The sequence below is a fragment of the Ylistrum balloti genome, unplaced genomic scaffold (assembly GCF_031769215.1).
Source record: "Ylistrum balloti isolate Yb309-2 unplaced genomic scaffold, AGI_CSIRO_Ybal_v1 Utg370398, whole genome shotgun sequence".
Lineage (NCBI taxonomy): Eukaryota > Metazoa > Mollusca > Bivalvia > Pectinida > Pectinidae > Ylistrum > Ylistrum balloti.
The window spans coordinates 566,897-588,896 of NW_026782274.1; the positions used below are offsets into that span (position 1 = coordinate 566,897).

The window sequence follows — 22,000 nt, forward strand, 5'->3', positions numbered from 1 at the left end:
CATCGAAACCAAAAGCAAAAGTACCTCAGTTTGCTGGAAACGGAAGTCACACTAAGGCCAGTAACAATAAAACCAACGCCGGAGATTACGCACTTGTTAAAATGTACAAAGATTGACATTCGTCTGCAGAAGAAAACAAATATCTTTACTGATCTAAGCGAGCATGCACATTTTAAAATGTTTTAGTTAAGGATTATTTAGATAATTCATTGCTTTAAATATGGAATCCACGCCACTTTTTCTAAAAGTATTTAAATATTCGCGCAATCGTTTCTTTTGTAACCGGAAGTGCATTCTGCGTTTGCAGACGACGCACCAAGTTGGCAAGTTGTCATTTGTTGACGATGAAGACTCATCCACCTAAGTATTACTTAAATACTCTTTCTAATAACGAATTGGAAACATTCACAGGGAAGGATATCGATAATGCTTTCCAGGTAATAACAATAGTAGAAATATTTCAATGAGAAGTCAATTGCAGTTGACAATTTGGTCTTCCCAAGTTTTGGATATAACTGTAGGATAGTAGGATGAGGACGATAGGATACAAACTGCATGAATGACAAATGGCAGTTCAGGTGGGGTTGAGAAGGGTACATATTGTTCCCTACATAGATTACTTATTTTACAATCAATTATCTATGAGTTTAAGTATTTTAAGAAATGACGCATGCAATGACAATGTTTTCTTTTTTAGACAAAAGAAATAAGTTGTGTCATAGATCTACTTATATCAATACAATTTTGGATAACCATCAGATACTTCAATGGTAATAAATAAAATGTTCATTTTGAACTGTGTATAAACAAAATGATGGTGCCTTTCCAATTTATTGTTATTTTATAATTTTTACCTTTTGACAAATAATTCAAAGTTGTGATTGTACTGTACACCAAACAAAGAACTTTATATCTATTCAGGAAATATATGAACAGGAGATGAAAAGGAAACGTGCACAAATAATGAGACAACTAGATTTCCAAACAAAGCAAACTTCCCAGAAAATAGCTACATTTGTGCCAAGAACACCTCTTTGCCAAACTTTCAAAAAGCCAGCTTCACCAACTGGATCATCACCTGTTCAAAAGCATCAATCCCCAGTAAGGCATTTTGAACCTTTTATATGTGCATTGAACACATCAGGAACAGACGGTCCCGGTTTCAGAAAATACACTCGATCATTACTACAAACACCCAGATTAAAGAATATCAAGTTGATTAACATGAGCTACAGTCAACCTTCAACTCCAAAAATCGGCATCAACCTATCAAAGCAAATGCCAAATCAGACACCAAGCTTCGTGAATAGAAATGTAAATTGGTAGGTAATACTAGGTAAAGTATATTTCAAAACAGATCACTTGTTTAATGTGACAGGAAATATTGTTTTTCCCAACCAACATGTATAGCTAAGGCTTTTTACAATCATGATGCATCAGAATTTTTATTCAGCTTTTACAATGTTTGCATCTTCCTCAGCACAATTTAAGTCCTTAGTGGACTTCTGTGAAACAGTCCTTGGATTTCCATTGTATCAAATTCCAACTTCAAGTTGAACTTTGAGGGCATGCATTCCAGATGTAGGTCAAATTTACTTAATATAGAAATCAACCAAATAACTTTAATAAAGTTACTTTGATGCTTTTTGGGGAAAGTATATGACAAATTTGAGCTAAACTGAATTTCAAGATGATGCACTAGAATCGGGATTTATGTTATCATCAATGACTTCAGAAACTTCATACAAGTTTAGAATACAGTTCACCAAGGAAATTGAAAAGATTTTGATTTTTTTCCAAAAACTACAACAAAAACATGTGTAGACATTGAATTGAAAATCTGTTACAATTCATACATGTTCATAATTTTTTCTATGAATATTTTACCTCAAGTTTAATAGGTGTGATAAGGTGTATATGACTAACAAGCAACAATGATCTCTATTTTTTCAGGCCATCTATGCAGAACATGGATATACCTCTCACACCCCTGTTAAATGATCCATTAAATGTATTTGAGTCAAAAACTGAAAGTCAAGATATCTTTCCTCTTGATATTCTTCAGATAATTGGTAAGATTTTTGTACATCTGTCTAAAGTTTTGAAATTTACATACTACATGTATACTGGAAGTGCATGGTAATTTTTTTAATACAGAGATCTCCTGTTTCAAGTCTTCAATTAATTTCTTTGAATTTGGTAAGACCGAAAATCCATAACAATTACATGTAATTTTCTGAACAGCGGATTGATTCAGCTACATTAGGAATAGTTATTGCCTTTTTCATTTCCATAATTTGTCCAGAGATCTCCTGCTTCAGTTTTCAATTAACTTTAATCTCTTTGATTTTTTTTTACTACCAATGTTGTGTTTTCCTCTAAGGTATCATGATTTGACAATTTTTGGAATGGCTATCAGCCTTTAAAATTTTAAATCTAAACAAAAGACTCCTTTCCAGTTTTTTACCAATTTCTGCAAGACATGTAAAGTTAAGATAGCTGGGTTTGTGACTATGACATTTTCATTCGACAGGTTTTGGGATTTCATCGACCTATTTCCAGTCTGCTATCATTAGACAGATTTTTTAAAGCATGATTCAACATGTTTCAGCCATCTGTTAGCCTTCCCATCTGTCATGCAAAAATTTAAGTTTATTACTACCTGAAGAACTACTTTAGCCATCTCCTTAAAATGTCATGAATATATTAAGTGTAGGTCATAATTGTACACCTCACATTTTGAGTTTTATTTGATTTTTAAGATGGCTACCAGCAGCCATTTTGAATTCTTCATTTGAGAAGCATTGAAGACATTCACGAATTACTACTCTGACATTGTTTATGTGGTATACTTGTCACATCTTTTTTATTTGGAAAGGATAATATCAAACACAATAGGAATTTTTTAGTACCCTTATGATTTTACCTACTACTGAGATTGCTTGCAATTCTATATAAAGTAAAGAAAAATGAAAGTCAATTAGACATCAAATCAATCAAGATCATCAACATTAATTAATTACAAATGTGTTTATGTTGTTTCAGATGATGATACCAAACCTGTAGAGTCAATGGATAAAGAGCTACACAGATATACAGATGTGACGCTGAGCGACCTTAATGTGGCTGATTATCTTTTGGATATCGCAGAAGACTATTCAAGCAACATAAACTCAATAGCACAAGTTCCACAAGAACAGAAAGTTAGTTAAAGTATCATTTTTATATATAAAGAAGCCTATTGACCGAGTAGATAGAGTAAAAAAAAACAGGGTTACATACTACAATCTAATAAACAGGTCTAAACTTGTTTCACACAGAGATTTGGACCAAGCAGATCAGATAATCCCTTTGGCAGTATGGCTGTCACTGAAGATGGTTTTTCACTGCTTTTAAAGGGCCTTCAACATTCAACTGCCTCGAAAATTTTACAATATATATGTCTGTACTGTCCTTTATTATTTAGACACATAAACATAGCTTTTCATTTTATCTCTCATTTCAGAACAGTCCAGATAAGCTGATTACAAAAAGAAAGTGCAGACATGCAAAACCTGTATGTTACGAAGAATCTCTAGTCTACAAGAAACAAAAAAAAGAGAGAGATCGACAAAGGAGACAAAAAAGAAAGGAGTCTTTCAATAAGCAATCTATTGGTCTCAGGCGGGTACGTTTTTTAATGTCACAGCTAGGATATTCAGGTCCCAAAACCTTGAAGATAAGTGATGGCTTTTAAATGCATTTCTGTGCGGATTTGATGGCTTACTCACAAGACTGTATTACATTCAAAAGATTTTTAATTGCACATGAAGTGAAGCATATTTTCAAGAATCTTCAAGAAATTATTACTGTATAAAACAGCCTATAGTCAAAACTTCCTTAATTTAAAGATACTTTTCTTAGTGCAAAACCCATAAATTATTTTTGAGAATTTACATTATTAAATTTTTGCATTGGTTTTTCATGGTAAAAACACTGGAAATATTTCAATGTATACAATTTGACAAAAGCCTCATATTAGTAAATATATATGTAGAATCTTTGTGCTCTGTATACACTGACATTTCTTTATATACACAAACATGGTAAATCTGTATACTGCAGTAATATTTTGGTATTTTTCATACTAATATATATTTCAGTATTCATGGGATCAGTAGTTTTAACAGTATACTGTTTATCAGGAAGTTCTTTTCTCTAAGAGTTGTAATAAGGTATGTAAATCTTGGCGATGTCATCTTATTACACGTAGAAAACACCTCATTTTTTATGTTGCAGAGCCAGAGAAAGACTAAACAAAATGTTAAATATTTCTAGACAACAGCTAAATTGTGATTAGTTCTAGTGGTGAGCAAAGATTGGCCAAGTGGAAATCTTCAAGAATATATGAATATATACATGAACAGTTTGCAGTTGGATATTTTGACTGTGGAGTTAACAAGGAAGACTGTATTGACTTTCATCATGTACAAGTTACAACAGTGTTCTGTTTAGCATCAAATTGTCACCAGTTGTACAATTGAAAAGAAGAACTTGATGTATATATTGCTACGTCTGTGATTAAACTTTTACAATTAATAGTTTTTTTACAATTGTTAAAATATCGAGACCAAAATTGTTTACAAGATAGGTTTTACTCACTACATAGTTATGTTAAATTGTTATAAAGTCATGGGCTATTTAAAAACTTAAAATTTAAGAACAGAATCTGATTGCTGGTATAGAATTTTGAAAAATGTTATTTTCATGCCCCCGCCATTTATGGCCAGGGGCATATAGCGTTGCCCATGTCCGTCCGTCCCATCCCGTCGCGTCCCGTCCTAAATCAGTATATACCACCTAACAACTTCATTCGGAAGACAATTTTCATGAAACTTCATACAAATATCAAGTATGGAAAGCCCTCATGCAGTGTTGAATTTCTCGGCATTCTAAATAAAGATGGCCACCAGGGGGAGATAACTCTAAAAAGAGGAACATCATCTTATTTCTACATAATTTGGTACTTGTGGGTTTTAAGGCATAAGGAACTAATATACTCCCTCATTTTTTCCAGAGAACAAAATTCCAAATTCATTTAGTTAAATCAACTTGTCAATTTAAGTATGAAACTTAAGTTGTACATATTTGCATACAAATTAAAATCATCTCTTTCGGACCTTTCACTATTATTTCACATGGGGGGGGGGGGGGGGGGGGGGGGGGGGGGGGCATTCATGTCTTACAGACATTTTCTAGTTTGTTTATTACACTTTATCAGGGTCAGAAAGTAGATCTCCTACCAGCATGACAAATTTGATTGTGTCAGGTTTATGCAATATCTAGACTAAAACATTGTTTGAAGCTTTGTTGATACTGAGACCAATTCTCCCTCAGAGATATACTATGTAAGTGACATTGACATATCTGTTTAATTCTAATCCCAACAGAGTACAAATTGTGAAAATTATGAAGAGAGTCATGCATATTAATGGATTCCATTACCCCTATTACACCAATCCCCTACAATATATTTTATTACAATATTTATGTAAACAAATTTGATTTGATTTCAGTTTATAATTATCATACAATAGCAGATACAATGGGTTATTTAATAGATATATTGTTATTTTTATTAAGATCTTTTTTTCATAACTCTGTTAAAGCAGTTCAGACAGCATGTAAAAATTCCATGATAAAGGAACGCTCCTGTGCAGGATGTTGGAACTGATATATGTAAAGCTCATAATGCACTGTTTCAGAATTTTCTGCCAAATATAAGATAATAGCATGATATTTCCTTATATATTTGCATTCACCAACCCTGCTTTATGCTAAAATTCTGAAAATTAATGATATTAAGCAAGTTAGGTTCAGACATGTATGGCTGGGCCCTTCTAACTGCAGAAATATTCCGTACTCCAGCTTCAGTCCTGATCTGTACATAACATTATAATTGCAGGTTTCGCATGTCCAACTGTTCAACTGCTAACAGGAAAGCAACCTAATTTGAGTTTTGACAGAGATTTATCAATACTTTGCCAATTTTCCATAAAATTAGTTAAAATGTTTTAAATGTGTTCTTCCCATTATCCGAGTACCAAATACACATCAATGGCCCGTATTGTTTGTTCATGACCACAAAAAGTAGCTGCTAGTATAACAAAACATTGTTTTAAATCAGAATATGTGATAGTAGGTCCTTCCCATCATTTCACTCGTTCATGTATAGTTAAAACATGTTCAAGTATTAATAAATAAAGAGATAAAGACACTAGAGAGTTGGTACATGTATTTTTCATTGTCTTCTTTTGGACCCTTACCTCTCCATTTACCATTTACCAAGTTTGTACATGTTTATGTAATTCTGGAACAATTGTAAAATGGCTTTTGTTCACAGTAGGTAATGTAATTTTATTTTGCTGTGTAGAATTGTACTAAACACCACTAAACTTAATATGAAATTAAACATCCTTTTCACAATGAATTAGGCATTTTTACTGCTACACAGAACTAATGTTGCATTCTGGTATTTTGCTGAAGATACAGTAATCTTATGGAGGAAAAAATTATATTGACCTGGGTATTTTTATATATAAAAAGTAGTAAACCTCACTGTAAGCCCTCTCAAACAGACAATCTAAATTGTCTTAATTACCACTTCAAAGTTTCAAATTTGGCCTGTTGATATTGGAAATGCAGATATTTTAGTACAATCAAATTTTTAATGCCTTTCTGATTTGAACAGATTTGTACACTGAAATTGGTAGCGAATATCATAGAAACAATATACAGAAACACAATCACAAAAGGCAATTAAAGTATGATTTCCACCAAAAGATGTACATTAACATTACTAAGAAGTGCTTGCTTTGAATTTCCTAATGAATGAAAATAAAATAAAACAAATACTTTCTCATTCTTTTTTATTAATTCATTGCCAGGAAATTATCATTTTTCTCTATGATAGATTCAACAAAACATGCCGTCACTGTCATGTATTTCAGTCAAGAAACTGTTCCAATTATTTAAAAAAAACATTTCTGAAAAGCATCAGTTTTGCTCCAGGATCTTTAATAATTACTTACTCAGACAAAAACAAGTTAGAAAACCATCAACAAGAAAGTCAATATCAAGTAAATTGATTTACCGATTAAAAAATAAATGACAGGAAAAATACAGCTGGAAAAAAATAATTGGTTACACTCAAGGTTGACTTGTCAACTTAACACTCTGGTTTCGAAAATAATAAATAATAAGTACTGACTTTCACAACTTAAAACCGTGCATAAATCTAAGCTATTAAGGTATGTAAATAATACTGCCTGCAGTAAATTTTCTGAACAATGATCAATTGTTTGATGCCAGGAAGTACACAATATAACACTTATTTCTTCTCAAGTACTTGGTACACAGAAGACTATTGGTGAACTCCAATCTTGTTGACATTTGGAATGTCAATATATGATCTACAATATACATCTAATATGCATCCTGATCTGTCAATTAATCATCTCAAAGAATTTTGTTTAGAACTTCAACAGATTTATCCAATTCTGAAATGTACAGTATACATTTCTTTAACAAATGTTAGTGAGGAAAGTAATTTAGATTGAAATACTTCTTAAATATTATTTCCATTTTGAGTAAATTTATAAACATTTCAAATCTTAAACAACTTTGATCCTCATAGTCTTAAAAAGACTGATCCAGAAAATCTATAGTACAGTAATGACCACATTATAAAATGTTATTATATGTCCCTATAGATAAATATCAAGACAAAACAATAGACAGACTTTCCATGTATCATAATTGGAATACAAGATTTTCTTAAATCACTAGTCATCTCACACAAAAAAGTAAGAAAGGAGTTCTTCACCTTTATTTTTGAAGTGAGATTATTACCATTTTCACCTGTTTATATTTATAAATTCAGTTTGAAGCCTTAACTTGTAAATTTTTTCCTTCTTTTAACAAACATTCAAAGTCATACAATTTTACTGACTGTGTACATGGTATACCCCAATACTACCTGGTATATAATATATATTTATCTTCGGGTTGCTATTGTATTTGTATGTATGTCTCCTTGACTAATTCCCTTTACCAGACAACTGGCTACATAAGTTTTTCTTTATCTTTAATTTTGCTAAAGCAGCTAATTTCTTTTTCTCAATTTCCTCTGGTGTGCATTTAAAGGGACTACTCTCTGCACTTTGACTGCTGGAGAAGCCTGGACTAGAATCTGACTGATGACGGGGCTTGGTTACCTCCCCTGACAAATGTTTTTTTCTTTCCAATGCTGCCAGTTTTTTTCGCTCTATTTCATCTGGTGTACATTTTCCAGGACTAACACTATTTCTATCACTTGAAACACCACCAGTTACGCATTTATTCTTTTCTTCCCTAAGTTTAAGTCTTTCCACAGCGGCCTGGCGCTTTCTTTCTATATCATCCTGCTGATACTTTACAGGGCTTCCAGTAGAGTTAACCTGTACTGCACTGGCACTTTCTGCGACAATATTCTGTGGTTTTCTGATCACACAATCTTGTTTATATTTCTTGGTCACGCTTGAACTTTCAGATAAAGTTTCCTTACTTTTAATTCGTCTTTTTTCTAGGGCAGCTTGTTTTTTCCTTTCAATTTCTTCTTGCATATATTTTGTTGGACTTAATTTGATGGAATTTTCATTCACTAACATACTTTCTGGAGACACAGCTGTGACATTTTTCTTTTGTAGTTTGGCTTTTGCTGCATCCTTTTTCTGCTCAATTTCATTTATAGAGCATTTGCTAGTGAAAGCACTTGGACTTGTCTTTTGACACTGCTGACTTTGTGGTACTGGAGGCATCTGTGAAGCTTCCACTGGAAATAGGAAAGTGATTATAATTTATATTTTGCAAGATTTTGGTACAAAATTGATATGCATTGATGAGAAGCAACCTCAACAACATCATTCATAGATTTAATGCATTTATTAAACTCTTGTGCTAAAACCATTAACCAACAGCTAAAGTGGTATCTGAATCATCAGTAAGGTTATGAAGGATATCCTGACCTGAAGTAGTTATCAACTTTGAACAGGTTATTTTTTCAGTTTTAGCAGCATGATATACAGCATATATTGAATTTATTCCCCTAGCGATTTTTCAAGATCAACTACTTGTTTCAAAACCTACAAAAATACAGCCAAGTCAGACTGAAATTTATTTATTTGTATTTATCAGCAACATATGATAATCATATACACCAAAGACACCCTAGTTTATTACACTACAAGTGTATTTATATGCACCAAAATGAAACCCAGTCCTGGGTTTGAATTTTTTCAAATTTATACAAAGAGGATTTTACATTTAAAATATATCTATATTTCCTTGAGAGATTTATGCCACAATTTCAAGACTTTTTCATTTCAGAAATTTATATGAAAACTTTCTCATAATATATGTATCACTTACTCTCCACTGTGTCCAACATGGCCAAGATCTGCTGTTCAGACAGTTCGTCCTCATCAGAGGTAAATAGATCTTCACTGTTGTCTACCGGAGATGGACCTAAAGATACAGACACATCAATTATACACTTCATAAATTAATGCAGAGCCCATCATACACCAGTGTAAGATTAGATGGTTACGGGAACAATTTTGACTGTGTAAAGGTAATGACCGGTCAGTAATGGCTGGATTGATGACCCCTGACTCTATATCCATCTGTTTTATCTGTATGTCATAGTACTTGTGTAGTTGTTGCACTGATTTAAATAGTAGACTTGTTACCTGCTCCAATCAACTCATAGAAAAGAAGAAAAAAAAACCCAGAACTTTCTCTATAATTTAAATAGTCAGAAAATCCTAAGCTAAGAGTTATTGTATTGCATTGACTTTTTACATCAACACTAGTGTTTGGATTTAGTTTATACTACAATGGAAAAGTATTTTACCTGATGACTTTGAAGCAACAGCAGTGACTTTGTTAGTCATGTGTGGACTGGTAGACCTGGGCTGATCTGAGGACATTTTTGAAGTAAGAGTAGATGCTGATGTCACAACCATTCCACTGTTTGCAGATTTGGATTTAAATTTGAATTTACTCCTCTGTGTGGATGAGACTTGACTTGAAGATATCACAGTGTTAGCACTACTTTGAACAAAGACTGGCTTACTGCCACAGCTGACACCAGACTGTTTCAAATGAGAAGACTTCTGATTAGCACCTCCAGTTCCAATGACATTAGAACTTTGTGGCACAGTCTTTGATTCTATTGTCATACAGTCTTTCGAACACTCGGGTAACAATGCATCAGATTTGAGTCTATCACAGTCCTTGGTTAACAATGTACTTGACTTTGGGCTATCACACGATTTTGCCACACAAACTCCCTGCAGTGGTGCTCCTGGCAGCACTTTCCCTTGGTGTGGCAAAGTGCCTATACTCAGAGATTTTTTATTATGTCCACTGTTTTTAGGTGTTGGACTAGCCTGGCTGTCTAAAAGCTCATCTGGTTCTGCCAGCTGGCACAGGAGATCATCAGACAAACTGGTGTCAAACATTCCACTGGAGCGACGTCTACAAGTTGAGGTCGTGGAAGTGATTGTAACAGCTGAGTCTGTGCACTGTAATCCAGAGCTTTTATTGGATTCACTTTTACTAACAGCAGAGTTCTGATTAGAGACTCCAGTATTTTCATGATTATTCACAACACAGGAATTTGTATTTTGAGATTTAGCAACAATATATGTTCTACTAGATATGTTGACTTGACACTTCAGATTTTGGCTTGTTGTATACACAGGAGCAGAATTCCCTTTCCCAGAGACTTTGTTTGGTCCTGAGCAGCATGCATCACCAAGTCCTGACTGAAGTGTGGAAACTCTGTTGGTAGTGGAAGAAGAATTGCTGCCACCAGTAACATGAAATCTCTTTGTAGTGGTTGAAGACACATGCTTCATAACTTTTAAACCACTACTTGAATCAACAGATGTTCTTGTGTCCACTTGAGGATCACCTTGAACTGGATATTGTTTTTTATCAGTTGCCAACATGTTTGTAGGTTTAGAAGCTTGATTGCAAGAAACGCTTTTACCCTGAGTGACTGTAATCCTGCTCATCAGATTTGAAGTGGATACACTTGGAACAGATTGTGTTTTTGTCACATTGTCAGAGTTCCAAAGTGACAGACATTTACGACTCTTATTATGGCTCAGATCGTGGGCATGTTTTGTTTGCATGAGATCAATGTCATTAAAACTCTTCACTTTCCGGAATGGTGACGGTGATTTCCCCTTACTCCCTTGTAGCATTTTGTTAGGAATCACTCCTGCTCTTTGTTTTCTATTATCAATTGGGTTTCTGTGAAGCTCTTGACGGGAATCTAAGCACACCTTGCTTATCTTACACTGAGATTCCTCCGTTTCGCGAGACTTGCGTTTGTTGCCCCTTTTGTCTGATAGAGTCCCCTTTGTCTCTATGACCGGGTCCTGTGTAGCCTTCATCAGTAAAGAGTCATCTTGGAACATTTCATCATCACTCCAATTCAGATCAGAATTGTGATCACCGTCCTCACTGTCAACTACTCTAGCATTCTGACAACCTGGGGAAGTGTTCCCCCTCTTAACACCAGAAGCAGTGGCATCAGCATCCGCAAACAAGTCCTTTGATTGATCTAAACCTGAACTTGCATCCTTTTTAGTACACCTGTAAATAGAATCCATGGAATGTCATTTCATGTCAAAGACAAATTTTGAGAGCTATTTTTCAACATGGTCATCCTTACTTTGACTTTATGGTCCTGCATAAGTGCACATTGTCCCCAGGAGAAATATTTCTTTCCTTGACCCAACCAGGCAACATATTTGTTTATCTGAAGTCTTAGTTGTTTCATGTAAGGGATCCACAAGTTTAAATAGTCACCTGAGTTCTACAAAATCTGCTCTTTTTGTTGTAATACCTGTTGTAGAAATCATCTCAATGATGAAAATCAAGAAATGAAGATGTAGAGACAAAGATTTTCTAAAATAGCAACAGTGACCTTGAATCTAGAATCCTAAAATATGAACTAGTCCTGGATACAATGGTCTTTTATAAGTTTGTTATGTCTCCTCAAAATTCTTTACAGAGTGAAGCTCCATGAGTGCTGCGAGGATAAGTGTTATGCTACCTATGACAACATTCATTGTAAGGAATATATACACCTCCCCAGAGGAAAATTCGAGACTCTGGGTTCATGAAATTCAATTTTATTTCCCACCTTATAACTTTTTCATCTATAAAAAGTATTTAATTCTACCATACTGGTATGAGTTCTGAGAAAAATGTTCTTAAAGTTTTAGTCTATTTGACCCCATTCTCAGGCTCTTGGGGGGATTGGGACCATATAATTCGTAATTGTGGTTGACCTTTGGCCATCAAATGTTTCTGCAAAATTTGATCAAAATTGGTTCAGGGCTTTGTGAAGGAATGTCTAAAATATCAAATGTTTACAGATGCATGACAAACTTCAAGTGACAATGGACAAAAGACAATTGCAGTATGTCACTTGACAAATAGGTGACCTAAAGACTTTTAACTGGCTAATGACCAGCTATGTAGACTTTGATTCATTACAGAATGTATGGACCAGTGAAAGCCTTTATTTCATTGATCTCTCCAAGTGTCCAGCAATAGAACTCATGCAATTTCAATAAGTCAATACATACAATTCTCCTAATCCTTCAGTAACACAGATACACACGTTCTTTTCGGTTAAACTTATTGACAGTTCTTAATTGTAATTAATTTGAAGGAAATTTTTACTGCCCCAATCAAGAAACAGAAACTAAATTTATGCATTAAAAGAAGTCATCAAAGCTTATCAGCTTTAATGAAAAATGTATAAAACTATTTGCTTTAAAAGAAATTATACTGAAGTTTGAAAAAATGCTGATATCATACTTATCAATTTCAGTCTCTTCTGTTGATATGGTAGAATCCTCATCACCTGCACAACAAACATCAATTGATTAAACACAGCTTGTCATATACAATGTAAATATTATATATTTTACAATAATTAGTATTACTAATTTCTATTAATCACTGTCGCTGGACAAAATGGAAGCACTGGGGGGAAATCCAGTATGTGCTTGGGCAGGTAACCTTTAATTTCTCATATCCAGTAGGGAATAAAATCAAGCTAGCATTGAGATAGCATGTGTGTGTCACTCATACACCTAGTATTACATATCACTAATTCTATGTAACATGCAAGCCTTATTCAAGATCTTCCATCATATCAACACAACAAACTATCAGCAGGATAGAAAAAGTGATAACTAAAGATTTAATGGACGAGTCTATTCACTTCTCACATTTCATTATTTGAAAACAGGAATTATCTTTCATGGAATAATCTATGTTAAAGAGAAGGAAATAAGATTCTCTGTAGGGAAAATTCAATGGTAAGAAAAGAGAACAAAATAACCCAGTACCCTCAGGTATAAATTTAAAAGTATTACCATCACCCTTTGACTGGTCTTAAACAATCTCTGGTAGAAATTCTACATTTAGACTACATAGTCTACCATCCTTACTCAGGTAGTATGTACTCTGTATATATCTTGCTTACATCTTTCTACAGCCAGCTTCAGTTTTTCCAACCATTCTGATGGTATCTTTGTATCCCGCCCAGTATTTGAATGGGATTTCTCCTTTTTCCTGAATCTGGAGATAAATATGGATACATCAAAGTTTTATCAATACTTCAGGTAAACTAACAAAGCCCTACATCTGTTGTAAACTAATCTAAGTATGAGAAATGTAATCATTGTATTTTCCTGCTCAGTCTCAATTTCAGTAATAAATGTGGTATGTACTTACATTACAGAACTGTCATACAAGTATATTAATTTAATCAATGCTGATTAATACAAGATGATCTTCATAGAAAAACATGGAAAGTGCACTTCAGGTAATTAATCTACACAAAGTCCCATGTCAAATATCACTTGTTTAACCTTGATTAATTGTCCCATTAAAATAGGGAAATTAAACATTTTATATATAATTAACATCCTGTTACTTTCTTGTTTTTTGGTGCAAAATCTTATATTTTAATATGAAGGTAAGCAAATCACTTCGTTTTGAACATGAACACTTGTGTATATATATATACTCAACAAAAAAAGGAAGGTTAACATGTTTCCTTGGCGAATACCTGTAAATGAGTGAAAACAAAATGACGTTTGTGCAATATTAGAAATTGGTAATGTTTTACATTACAAAATCCAAGGGGGTTACCATAATCATTCAAGCGTGAAAGTCTGTATTAGCGAAAGAGCTGCACGAGGTTTTCTGCGACTTGTATCTTCACTTGAATTTCATAAACATTCAAACTGACAACTGTTCCTTAGATCCTTAGGACTTAGAAATCACCGAATCTTGCTATCTATTAACTTTATCATTATGCCCCGGCTGTCACAAGTACAGAGAGAAAGGCTGTAGGCATGATCCAGGCTGGGGAGTCTCGCCGTCGAGTTGCACAGCATTTTGGTTGCAGTGTTAAGACGATTTGCCAGTTGGTAAGTCGTTTAAACCAAACTGGGTCAACATCCGCCAGGGATGACCGTCGTATACGATTGATACACTTGCGCAATCGATTCATGTGTCTCCCCAAACAGTCCGCAACAGGTTGAGAGCCTACCAATTGAAAGCGCTGCGTCGCACTATGGACCCAATTTGTTGCAACATCACCGTAAAAATCGGCGTAACTGGACCCGTGTTCACCGTTGTTGGGCCTTACGACAATGGAACAATGTTCTGTTTTCAGATGAGTCCAGGTTTTGTCTGCAACACGGTGACGGAAGGCGCAGAGTGTGGAGGCGACGAGGGGAGCGTTTTGCGAACTGCTGCGTTGCAGAACGGGACCGCTCTAGCGGCGGAAGTGTAATGGTTTGGGGTGGTATTTGTGGGGGGACTCGTACCAGGCTTGTTGTGTTAAATGGCATCAATATCGGGATGAAATTTTAAGACCAGTGGTTCTGCCATTCTTAAGACACCATGGCGTTGGCATCATTTTTTTTAATAGGATAACGCCCCAGCGCACACCAGTCATGTCAGCAGAACTTTCTTGCAGCAGAATAAGGTACAGGTGTTAGATTGGCCATCTAAATCACCTGATTTGTCACCGATTGAGCATGTCTGGGACTTTCTTGGGCGACGCGTGAGAGAACGTCAAAATCAGCTGTCAAACTTGCAGGAGCTGGCCAATGCCTTCATCGCTGAATGGAACAACATCTCTCCTTGAATTATCTGCCGGTTTACGAGTTCCATGCGACGGCGCTGCAATGCTGTTTACTTCGCAAACAGTGGCCATACCCGTTACTAATGGTGTTACCTTTGAAATTGACCCCAACGTCCTTTACAGTCGAATAAAATCAACTGAACGCAAAGCTTTATAATAAACCATGACTGCAGTTTTATCAGAATTGATCAATTACTTTATTCGTACATGATTGGTAAGGATTTATGAAGGGGTTAATTAATTAATCACAGAATAAAGTAGTGTTACCTTTCTTTTTTTGTTTAGTATATATATATCAAACAGCTTCTTGTGTCTTCAATAAGAAAGCTGTCTTTATCTATAAGATATTTTCACACATAACTTGCATAACAAATATGTTCCATGAACAAATCTACACATCTTTTCATACCCTCATCCTTAAACTCACTTTAATGAAAGAGTATCAAACTCTTGAAAGATAAGATAAAGACTTGAGCGATCCTTGTGCCAGCAGACACTGATCTGAAACACTTCTCATTGGAGAATCTGGTAAAAAGGCTATATTTTTAATGCATTAGCTGCAAACCAAACTGGATAACTCTGGAAACTTAAATCCAGAATGGGATGAAATGTAGATTTTTTTGACAACATTCAATTTCTCTTTTAACACCAATGGGAATATCCTTATTTCAGCAGATGTTTTGATCAAGTTGAATACTCTAGGTATCAACCTTACCGAACAAGCTTGCTAGAGTGTGCAGCGAGTGCCCTGTCACTGGATTTATCTTCTTTGCTTGCATGTGTAGGTCGGTTTGACGAATTCATCCACAATCCAAGAAGGGGTGGAGTGTTTGTGGACGGAGCTGCATCCTCCTCCCGAGACTGAAAGTAACAAACTATAACTTTAACATGTTATATATAGATAGTCCTCATTTACTTACTCTGCATCCCCAACATATTTTGTTTACATGTCACAGCTGATTTGATATTCAAGGCCTTGTTTCCAGTATGGAGAGGTTTTACAGAGTTGATAATGTCTATACTACTATGTAAGTTGTGGTGATCACGTTACTAAAACTTGCAGGTAACCGAGTATGGGTCAGGGTTCATGACAGCCCTACCTATAATACAAGCATTTGAGTGAAGTTCCAATGATCTGGGTAGCAGTGGGTGAGATGTTATGCATCTTTTCCTCATTTGAGAAGTTGACATCACTTTGATTGATATAATTTTACATATCATCAATAAAGCAGACCCTTATCTCTCTAGAACACCTGATATCCTTGTATCTTTGCAAGGGTTTCCATTTAGTATGTCGTTTGATCATAATTTTCTTTGATCATAATTTTCTGTCATTAAATCAGTTTTGAGTTTGAATAATGATTTTGTTGAAATTTCAGTATTCTGTTGATGTTCTAATATACATGTTTATTCTCTGATAAAAACACAAACAAGGATATTTACCTCCTCTGGTATAAGAAGCTGGACAATGCCTGCAACATCACTGGAATGATGGCGTTGTCTGTCTGTAAGAAACAATTTTTTTTACATTAAACCTTGAAATTACACTCAACTCTGCAATATCGTTTTTCTGTCAGTTACTCTTCTGTTAGCAGTCTTTATACAATAATACAGGTGTTGTTTAACCAAACAAAGTAACATGCTGCTCCTCTTACATATTTGAAAACAAAAGGGTAAGTACACACTGTGGGTAAGTATTTTTTAAATACTTGGCAGTTTTTTTAAAAGATCAAATACGTGTAGAGGGAGGGGGGTGATTGTGACATTATAAGTGTTTTGATCTCTTGAAATTTGTCAAAAAGAGTTTTGGGTAGGCACAAAAATAGCTTTGGAAGCTACTCAAAGCCTGGGAACTAAACATGTTAGTTTGCCTAATCAGAGCCTTTAAACTCTGTATCTGAAACTTACTTTTCCTTATATATCTGAGTGCATCTGGTGATGTGCAATCCCATCTCACATCACACTGAGCATCATAACCTTGTGATGCCAACAGCAAGTCATCTTTAAATGGAGTGTTATCAAGTAAGTAAGAACTCTTTTTGGACTTCGGTGTTTCAAATCTTGCATCTGATTTCAAAGTGTCCTGTCCTGAAAATAGGAATGAAATTATGACACATGGTATGTTTTACAAACATAGAATTAAGGAAACCAATAACTCTTCATTCAAAACCATTAATTTATTAATTTATTTCAATATGAGAAGTAGTCCTAGTGACTTTATTTCATTGGGAGAAGTAGTCCTAGTGACTTTATTTCATTGGGAGAAGTAGTCCTAGTGACTTTATTTCATTGGGAGAAGTAGTCCTAGTGACTTTATTTCATTGGGAGAAGTAGTCCTAGTGACTTTATTTCATTGGGAGAAGTAGCCCAAATAACTTTAATTCATTATGAGAAAAACATTTTCTCATGTAATTAAAGTGTACCCTGAGAGGTCAGCTATGTTGACCTTGCAAAATAGTTTTTCACATAAAATACACTATGCCGAAAACGCGAATGCCATGGAATGTTCCGTTACTGAGAAATTGCGACTTTTCTGAAAAACACACCTTTGGCTGAGAGGCGTTGACCTCGTTTTTGGGCACCCAAACCTGTGACATCATAAGTTCAACGCTTTTGTTGATGCAGCCATATTGTCTTTACTGTGCTACATGTGATTGTGATCTATTTTGGGATTTTCCGTGGTAATTTCTTTGTTTATTTACGTGAAAGTACTTCACATCTTCGCAATATCTAAGGTAGTGAACGAGGGGTCGGTGAATTAGCACTTAAATCCGCTAAAATGGCTTCCTATCGAGGAGGGAAGCGGTGTGTATGGTTGTCCTAACACTAACACAGATGGGGTGTCGATGCATGACGTCGATAAATAAAACTGATTGTTGATTAAATAAAAGTATATTTGTTAGGTTGATATTTTGTTATTAATTCTACAACTAAACATTTTAAATTGATAGGCTAGCCTATGACTTGGGCGGTCGTTGGAATATTATTCCTTTGTAATCGTGAATGCCTAATACACGGAGAAGGCCTAGTCATGAATGGGTCATGGGAATTTTCATCCCGAGAATTTTCATACTACTACTATATAGTATAGAATAGAATTATTAGAATTTATAGAATAGGTTATGTGTGTATGTTGTTTGTATAAGGTTTACTTGGTTTTTAGATCTTCCAGCAGACGATGTTGTTTAGTTAGCCATTTTGCGATCGTAAAAATAACAATAAGATCACCAATCTTGATTTGTAAACACAGTTCACAGTGTAGAGATGTCATCTAAACTCATAATCACACCTGTGCCAGGTTAGGTAATTAGCACCTCTGTGGCTGGAAAAAACAACTGTGACATCTGTGAGGCGACACGCCTGTCGGCTAACAACAGACGCGTACCAGTGCTAGGGTAAAAACCAGTCAAATAATTGTATAAACTTCTAAAACATCAAATTTTTATTGTCAACACAGCGGAGGGTGTTATAATTGGTTGTTGACACCCTATCTATATATATCCATAGTGCTACGAAAATTCCCTGGAAAGAAAATTCCCCTCGGACGAAACTTCTTCGGTACGAAAATTCCCGACACCTCGTGAATGTATGCATAGTCTTGCACAAACGCGATTTCCCGACGTCAGAAATTGTTGATCGAGACTTGAAGATAGTAAAATTAGTCCAAAACCAAACCTAATTTTATTTTGTTTCTTTGAAACGACGATTCACTGTTCGACTACTTTCACGACTACTTTTAAGACCCAGTGAAGTACGTGCCAATCTATGTTGCCCAAGCGATCGTCTCTTTTCGAAGGGTCATTTTCCTCTTCACTGGATACATCGTCATGTAATTCCAGTTCAAATCGGTAGGGCTGGATTCCGTCTTCAGAAATATCATCCACACCATAATCAAACTCCTCAAAACTCATGTTTAAATCGCTCTCAGTTGCGGTGTCGTTGTCACTGTCAGTTATGTTGACTGCCATTTCTGTTGAACTTATGACGTCACGAGTAGAAGAGCCTCGATTCCGCGGAAATGACGATTCGGCTGATTAGGTCTGGGCGGACAGGTGAAAATCGACAACTTTGAGCTTTAATAACTCGACACTGGGGCGACGGATTTTGACAGGGTTTTCGTTATTATTATTTTTACGGCATTCTGAACATTATATCTAAATATAAAATTACTCTCAGTGTACACTTTAAGTACATAAGTACCATTACATAGACTAAAGTTAAATGCTCTGTAGTCAATACCATATTTTATTGCAAATAAAACCACTCCCCATGGATAAAACTGACCAAACATTGCTTCCAACAAAATGCATGCATATATGACTTGTAAATCATACAAATTTCCGAGGACAAATTAGATGGGGAAAAAAAACAAAATAGTTTCAGATGCAACTGGTGATTTACTGGTGTCAAGACTTTTCATATTGCTACATGACTATATATTTTTTTCCTTGTTTTTTTTCTGATTTCACAAGACATTTTCACAACATTAGGTGATAAAAGTTCTGTCTTAATGCAACAATTTGCTTGGGAAGAAGATATAGAGATTTTCAAGATAGTGACTTTGACAGCCATCTTTACTGCCCATACATCCAAACAGTAAGGAGAATTTGTGGACCAGCTACATGTCATTATTAGCATTATATTTATTGATACAACTTTTCTATCAGGAGTAATGTGATTTTCAAAATTACAGGCATATTGTATGGTGGCCACTTAAAAACAGCTTAGGTCCAAATCTCATCTAGGATGATAATGTGGACTATACACAATTCTTCAGAAGTTGAATTTAACTTTTGATTCAGTATTTTAAATGCAGATACATGTACTTCAGTTTAGGAGCACCTCACCAAGAGTTGAATCAACAGAGCCAAAGAAGAATGATCCATCAGACAAAGACTAATTTTACACTGACCTGCTACTATTAAGGTATTGAAACTGGAGTATTACAATAGAGGGCCATGGTATTCTATCCACAGAGAGATATCTGATAATATTATGTATTTGATGTAGAATATGGAGATGGAGATACAAAACATTACTATCTTGTTCTTGTTTTAGATGGCCAATATTACTTGAGCCACCTAACAAGGAAGCCCAAAAGATAACGCATGCCAAGCAAAAATTAATAATTAAGTGCACCAGCACTGTCTGTTGTTAAACTGAAGTGGGAAGTCCCAGAAGTGTTTTCTGCACATAGGTTCTGTTGCAAAATTCTGAGTAAAATGTATCTATACCGATACTCCAAATTTTATAAGGTCTCAGAATGGGCATACTAGATTTTTAATGTTATTGTTAATTGACACCATACATTAGCCAAAATTCCCGAAGCTCAGCTGAGTCCTGGTGTTCCCTATTGAAGGATCTATTCCAGTTTAATAAATATTCTAGTCAAATCAATACGAATTGTATTGATAATTGCCAATCAACCGATACACAACAGTAAAATGAATGCAGAACCACTGAGAACATAGCAACATACGTCATCAAGAATCCCCGATATTGCAATTTAGTTTAGTTTATTACCAGTGCAGGATCGTTACGATCTTCTATACCGGTCTCAGTGATACAATGATAATGTTTATAATTATTGTCATTTGAGACGTCAGATCCAGGAACTACAGAATTTCTGCTTTATAATTATATACCAGTTCTTGATTTGCCCAGAGTTCATCTAATCTATTTTTGAAAGAGTTAACTGTTGGTGCCGATACAATTTAATTATTATTAGACAATTAGAATCATTTACAATAAATTCCAAGCTTTCGACAGACTTTTATCAATATCTTACTATTCTTCGAATTTATCTCAGGTGACTTCTTAGTTGGAGATTCCTGTATATCGGCGAGTCGAACTTTGTGACGTTTGTGCAGGATTTTCTCTTTTTCGTGTTCAACATGATGTGTCTGTTTAGAACTGGTGCTTGCCCTAGTCTTACGGCGAATTGTTGGTGACGTCTCATTGCCACTGACAGACCTTTTCTTCATGTCGTCATATTTCGATTCGAGTACGACAAGTACCAACTACTAAATTATAATTGTAAACAACTCCTCTTCCTTTTCGTTCATGGATTTAACGGAAGTTGTATTTCCCCCGATGTGAAATCGAGACTCGCCGGAAGAACTTAATATAAAATTAGTCTTTTTGAGATATTGTATCCGGAATACAAAAAATGTATATATCTAATCATATTATATTAGTACTCAGTATCCATACACGCTTTTCTCAAATTTCCTATTAGATCTTGTCTTGTTCTCTTTTGATTTTGGAATTATGAAAGGAAATATAAAAAGAACAAAAAGCAAAATGACTAACCATCTAAGTATCTCATGAGGATCTTTTCTGTAGCTTCCCTTGGTCTCTAGTTGTGTCCATTTGATTTTTGGACTGATCAGAAAGCAAATGGCTGACATGCGGCCATGTTAGATTTGATAGTAAAATATTTTTTTATAAATGTTTCTTACGAGAAATATTCGATAAAGTATCAAGAAAGAGTAAAACACAGCGGAAACAGAGAGAAGACAGGAACACTTCTCCTGAGCAAGTAAAGATCACATGATGTTGGAATCTCTTGTATATATCTGTTATTTTGATGTCAAATAATATTGTTTACGAAAGTCAATGCTGTATTTCCCAATGTGCAGTCATCACACTTCACAATGTCTGAGACGTATATATGTTTCTGACAATGTCAAGCTGTTCTCATCATTATTTCATTGTTGTCCTAAAATGGTG

The 22,000-nt window shown here is 34.9% G+C and overlaps 2 protein-coding genes across 2 annotated transcripts; one reads left to right on the top strand and one right to left on the bottom strand.

The window, feature by feature from the left end:
- The first annotated feature begins 344 nt into the window (after positions 1–344).
- Positions 345–4,317, top strand: LOC132554365 (uncharacterized). The gene is made up of 6 exons (XM_060218669.1): positions 345–437; positions 922–1,322; positions 1,954–2,072; positions 3,046–3,203; positions 3,506–3,667; positions 4,279–4,317. Exons 1-6 carry the CDS (start codon positions 345–347, stop codon positions 4,315–4,317), a joined length of 972 nt encoding a protein of 323 aa, XP_060074652.1.
- Positions 4,318–7,624: 3,307 nt separating this feature from the next.
- On the bottom strand, positions 7,625–21,297 carry LOC132554378 (uncharacterized). The gene is made up of 9 exons (XM_060218685.1): positions 21,057–21,297; positions 17,177–17,356; positions 16,712–16,773; positions 15,984–16,129; positions 13,595–13,689; positions 12,922–12,967; positions 9,932–11,685; positions 9,448–9,543; positions 7,625–8,851 (listed from the first exon to the last, which is right to left on the bottom strand). Exons 1-9 carry the CDS (start codon positions 21,250–21,252, stop codon positions 8,079–8,081), a joined length of 3,348 nt encoding a protein of 1,115 aa, XP_060074668.1. The 5' UTR covers positions 21,253–21,297; the 3' UTR covers positions 7,625–8,078.
- Between the last annotated feature and the right edge of the window lie 703 nt (positions 21,298–22,000).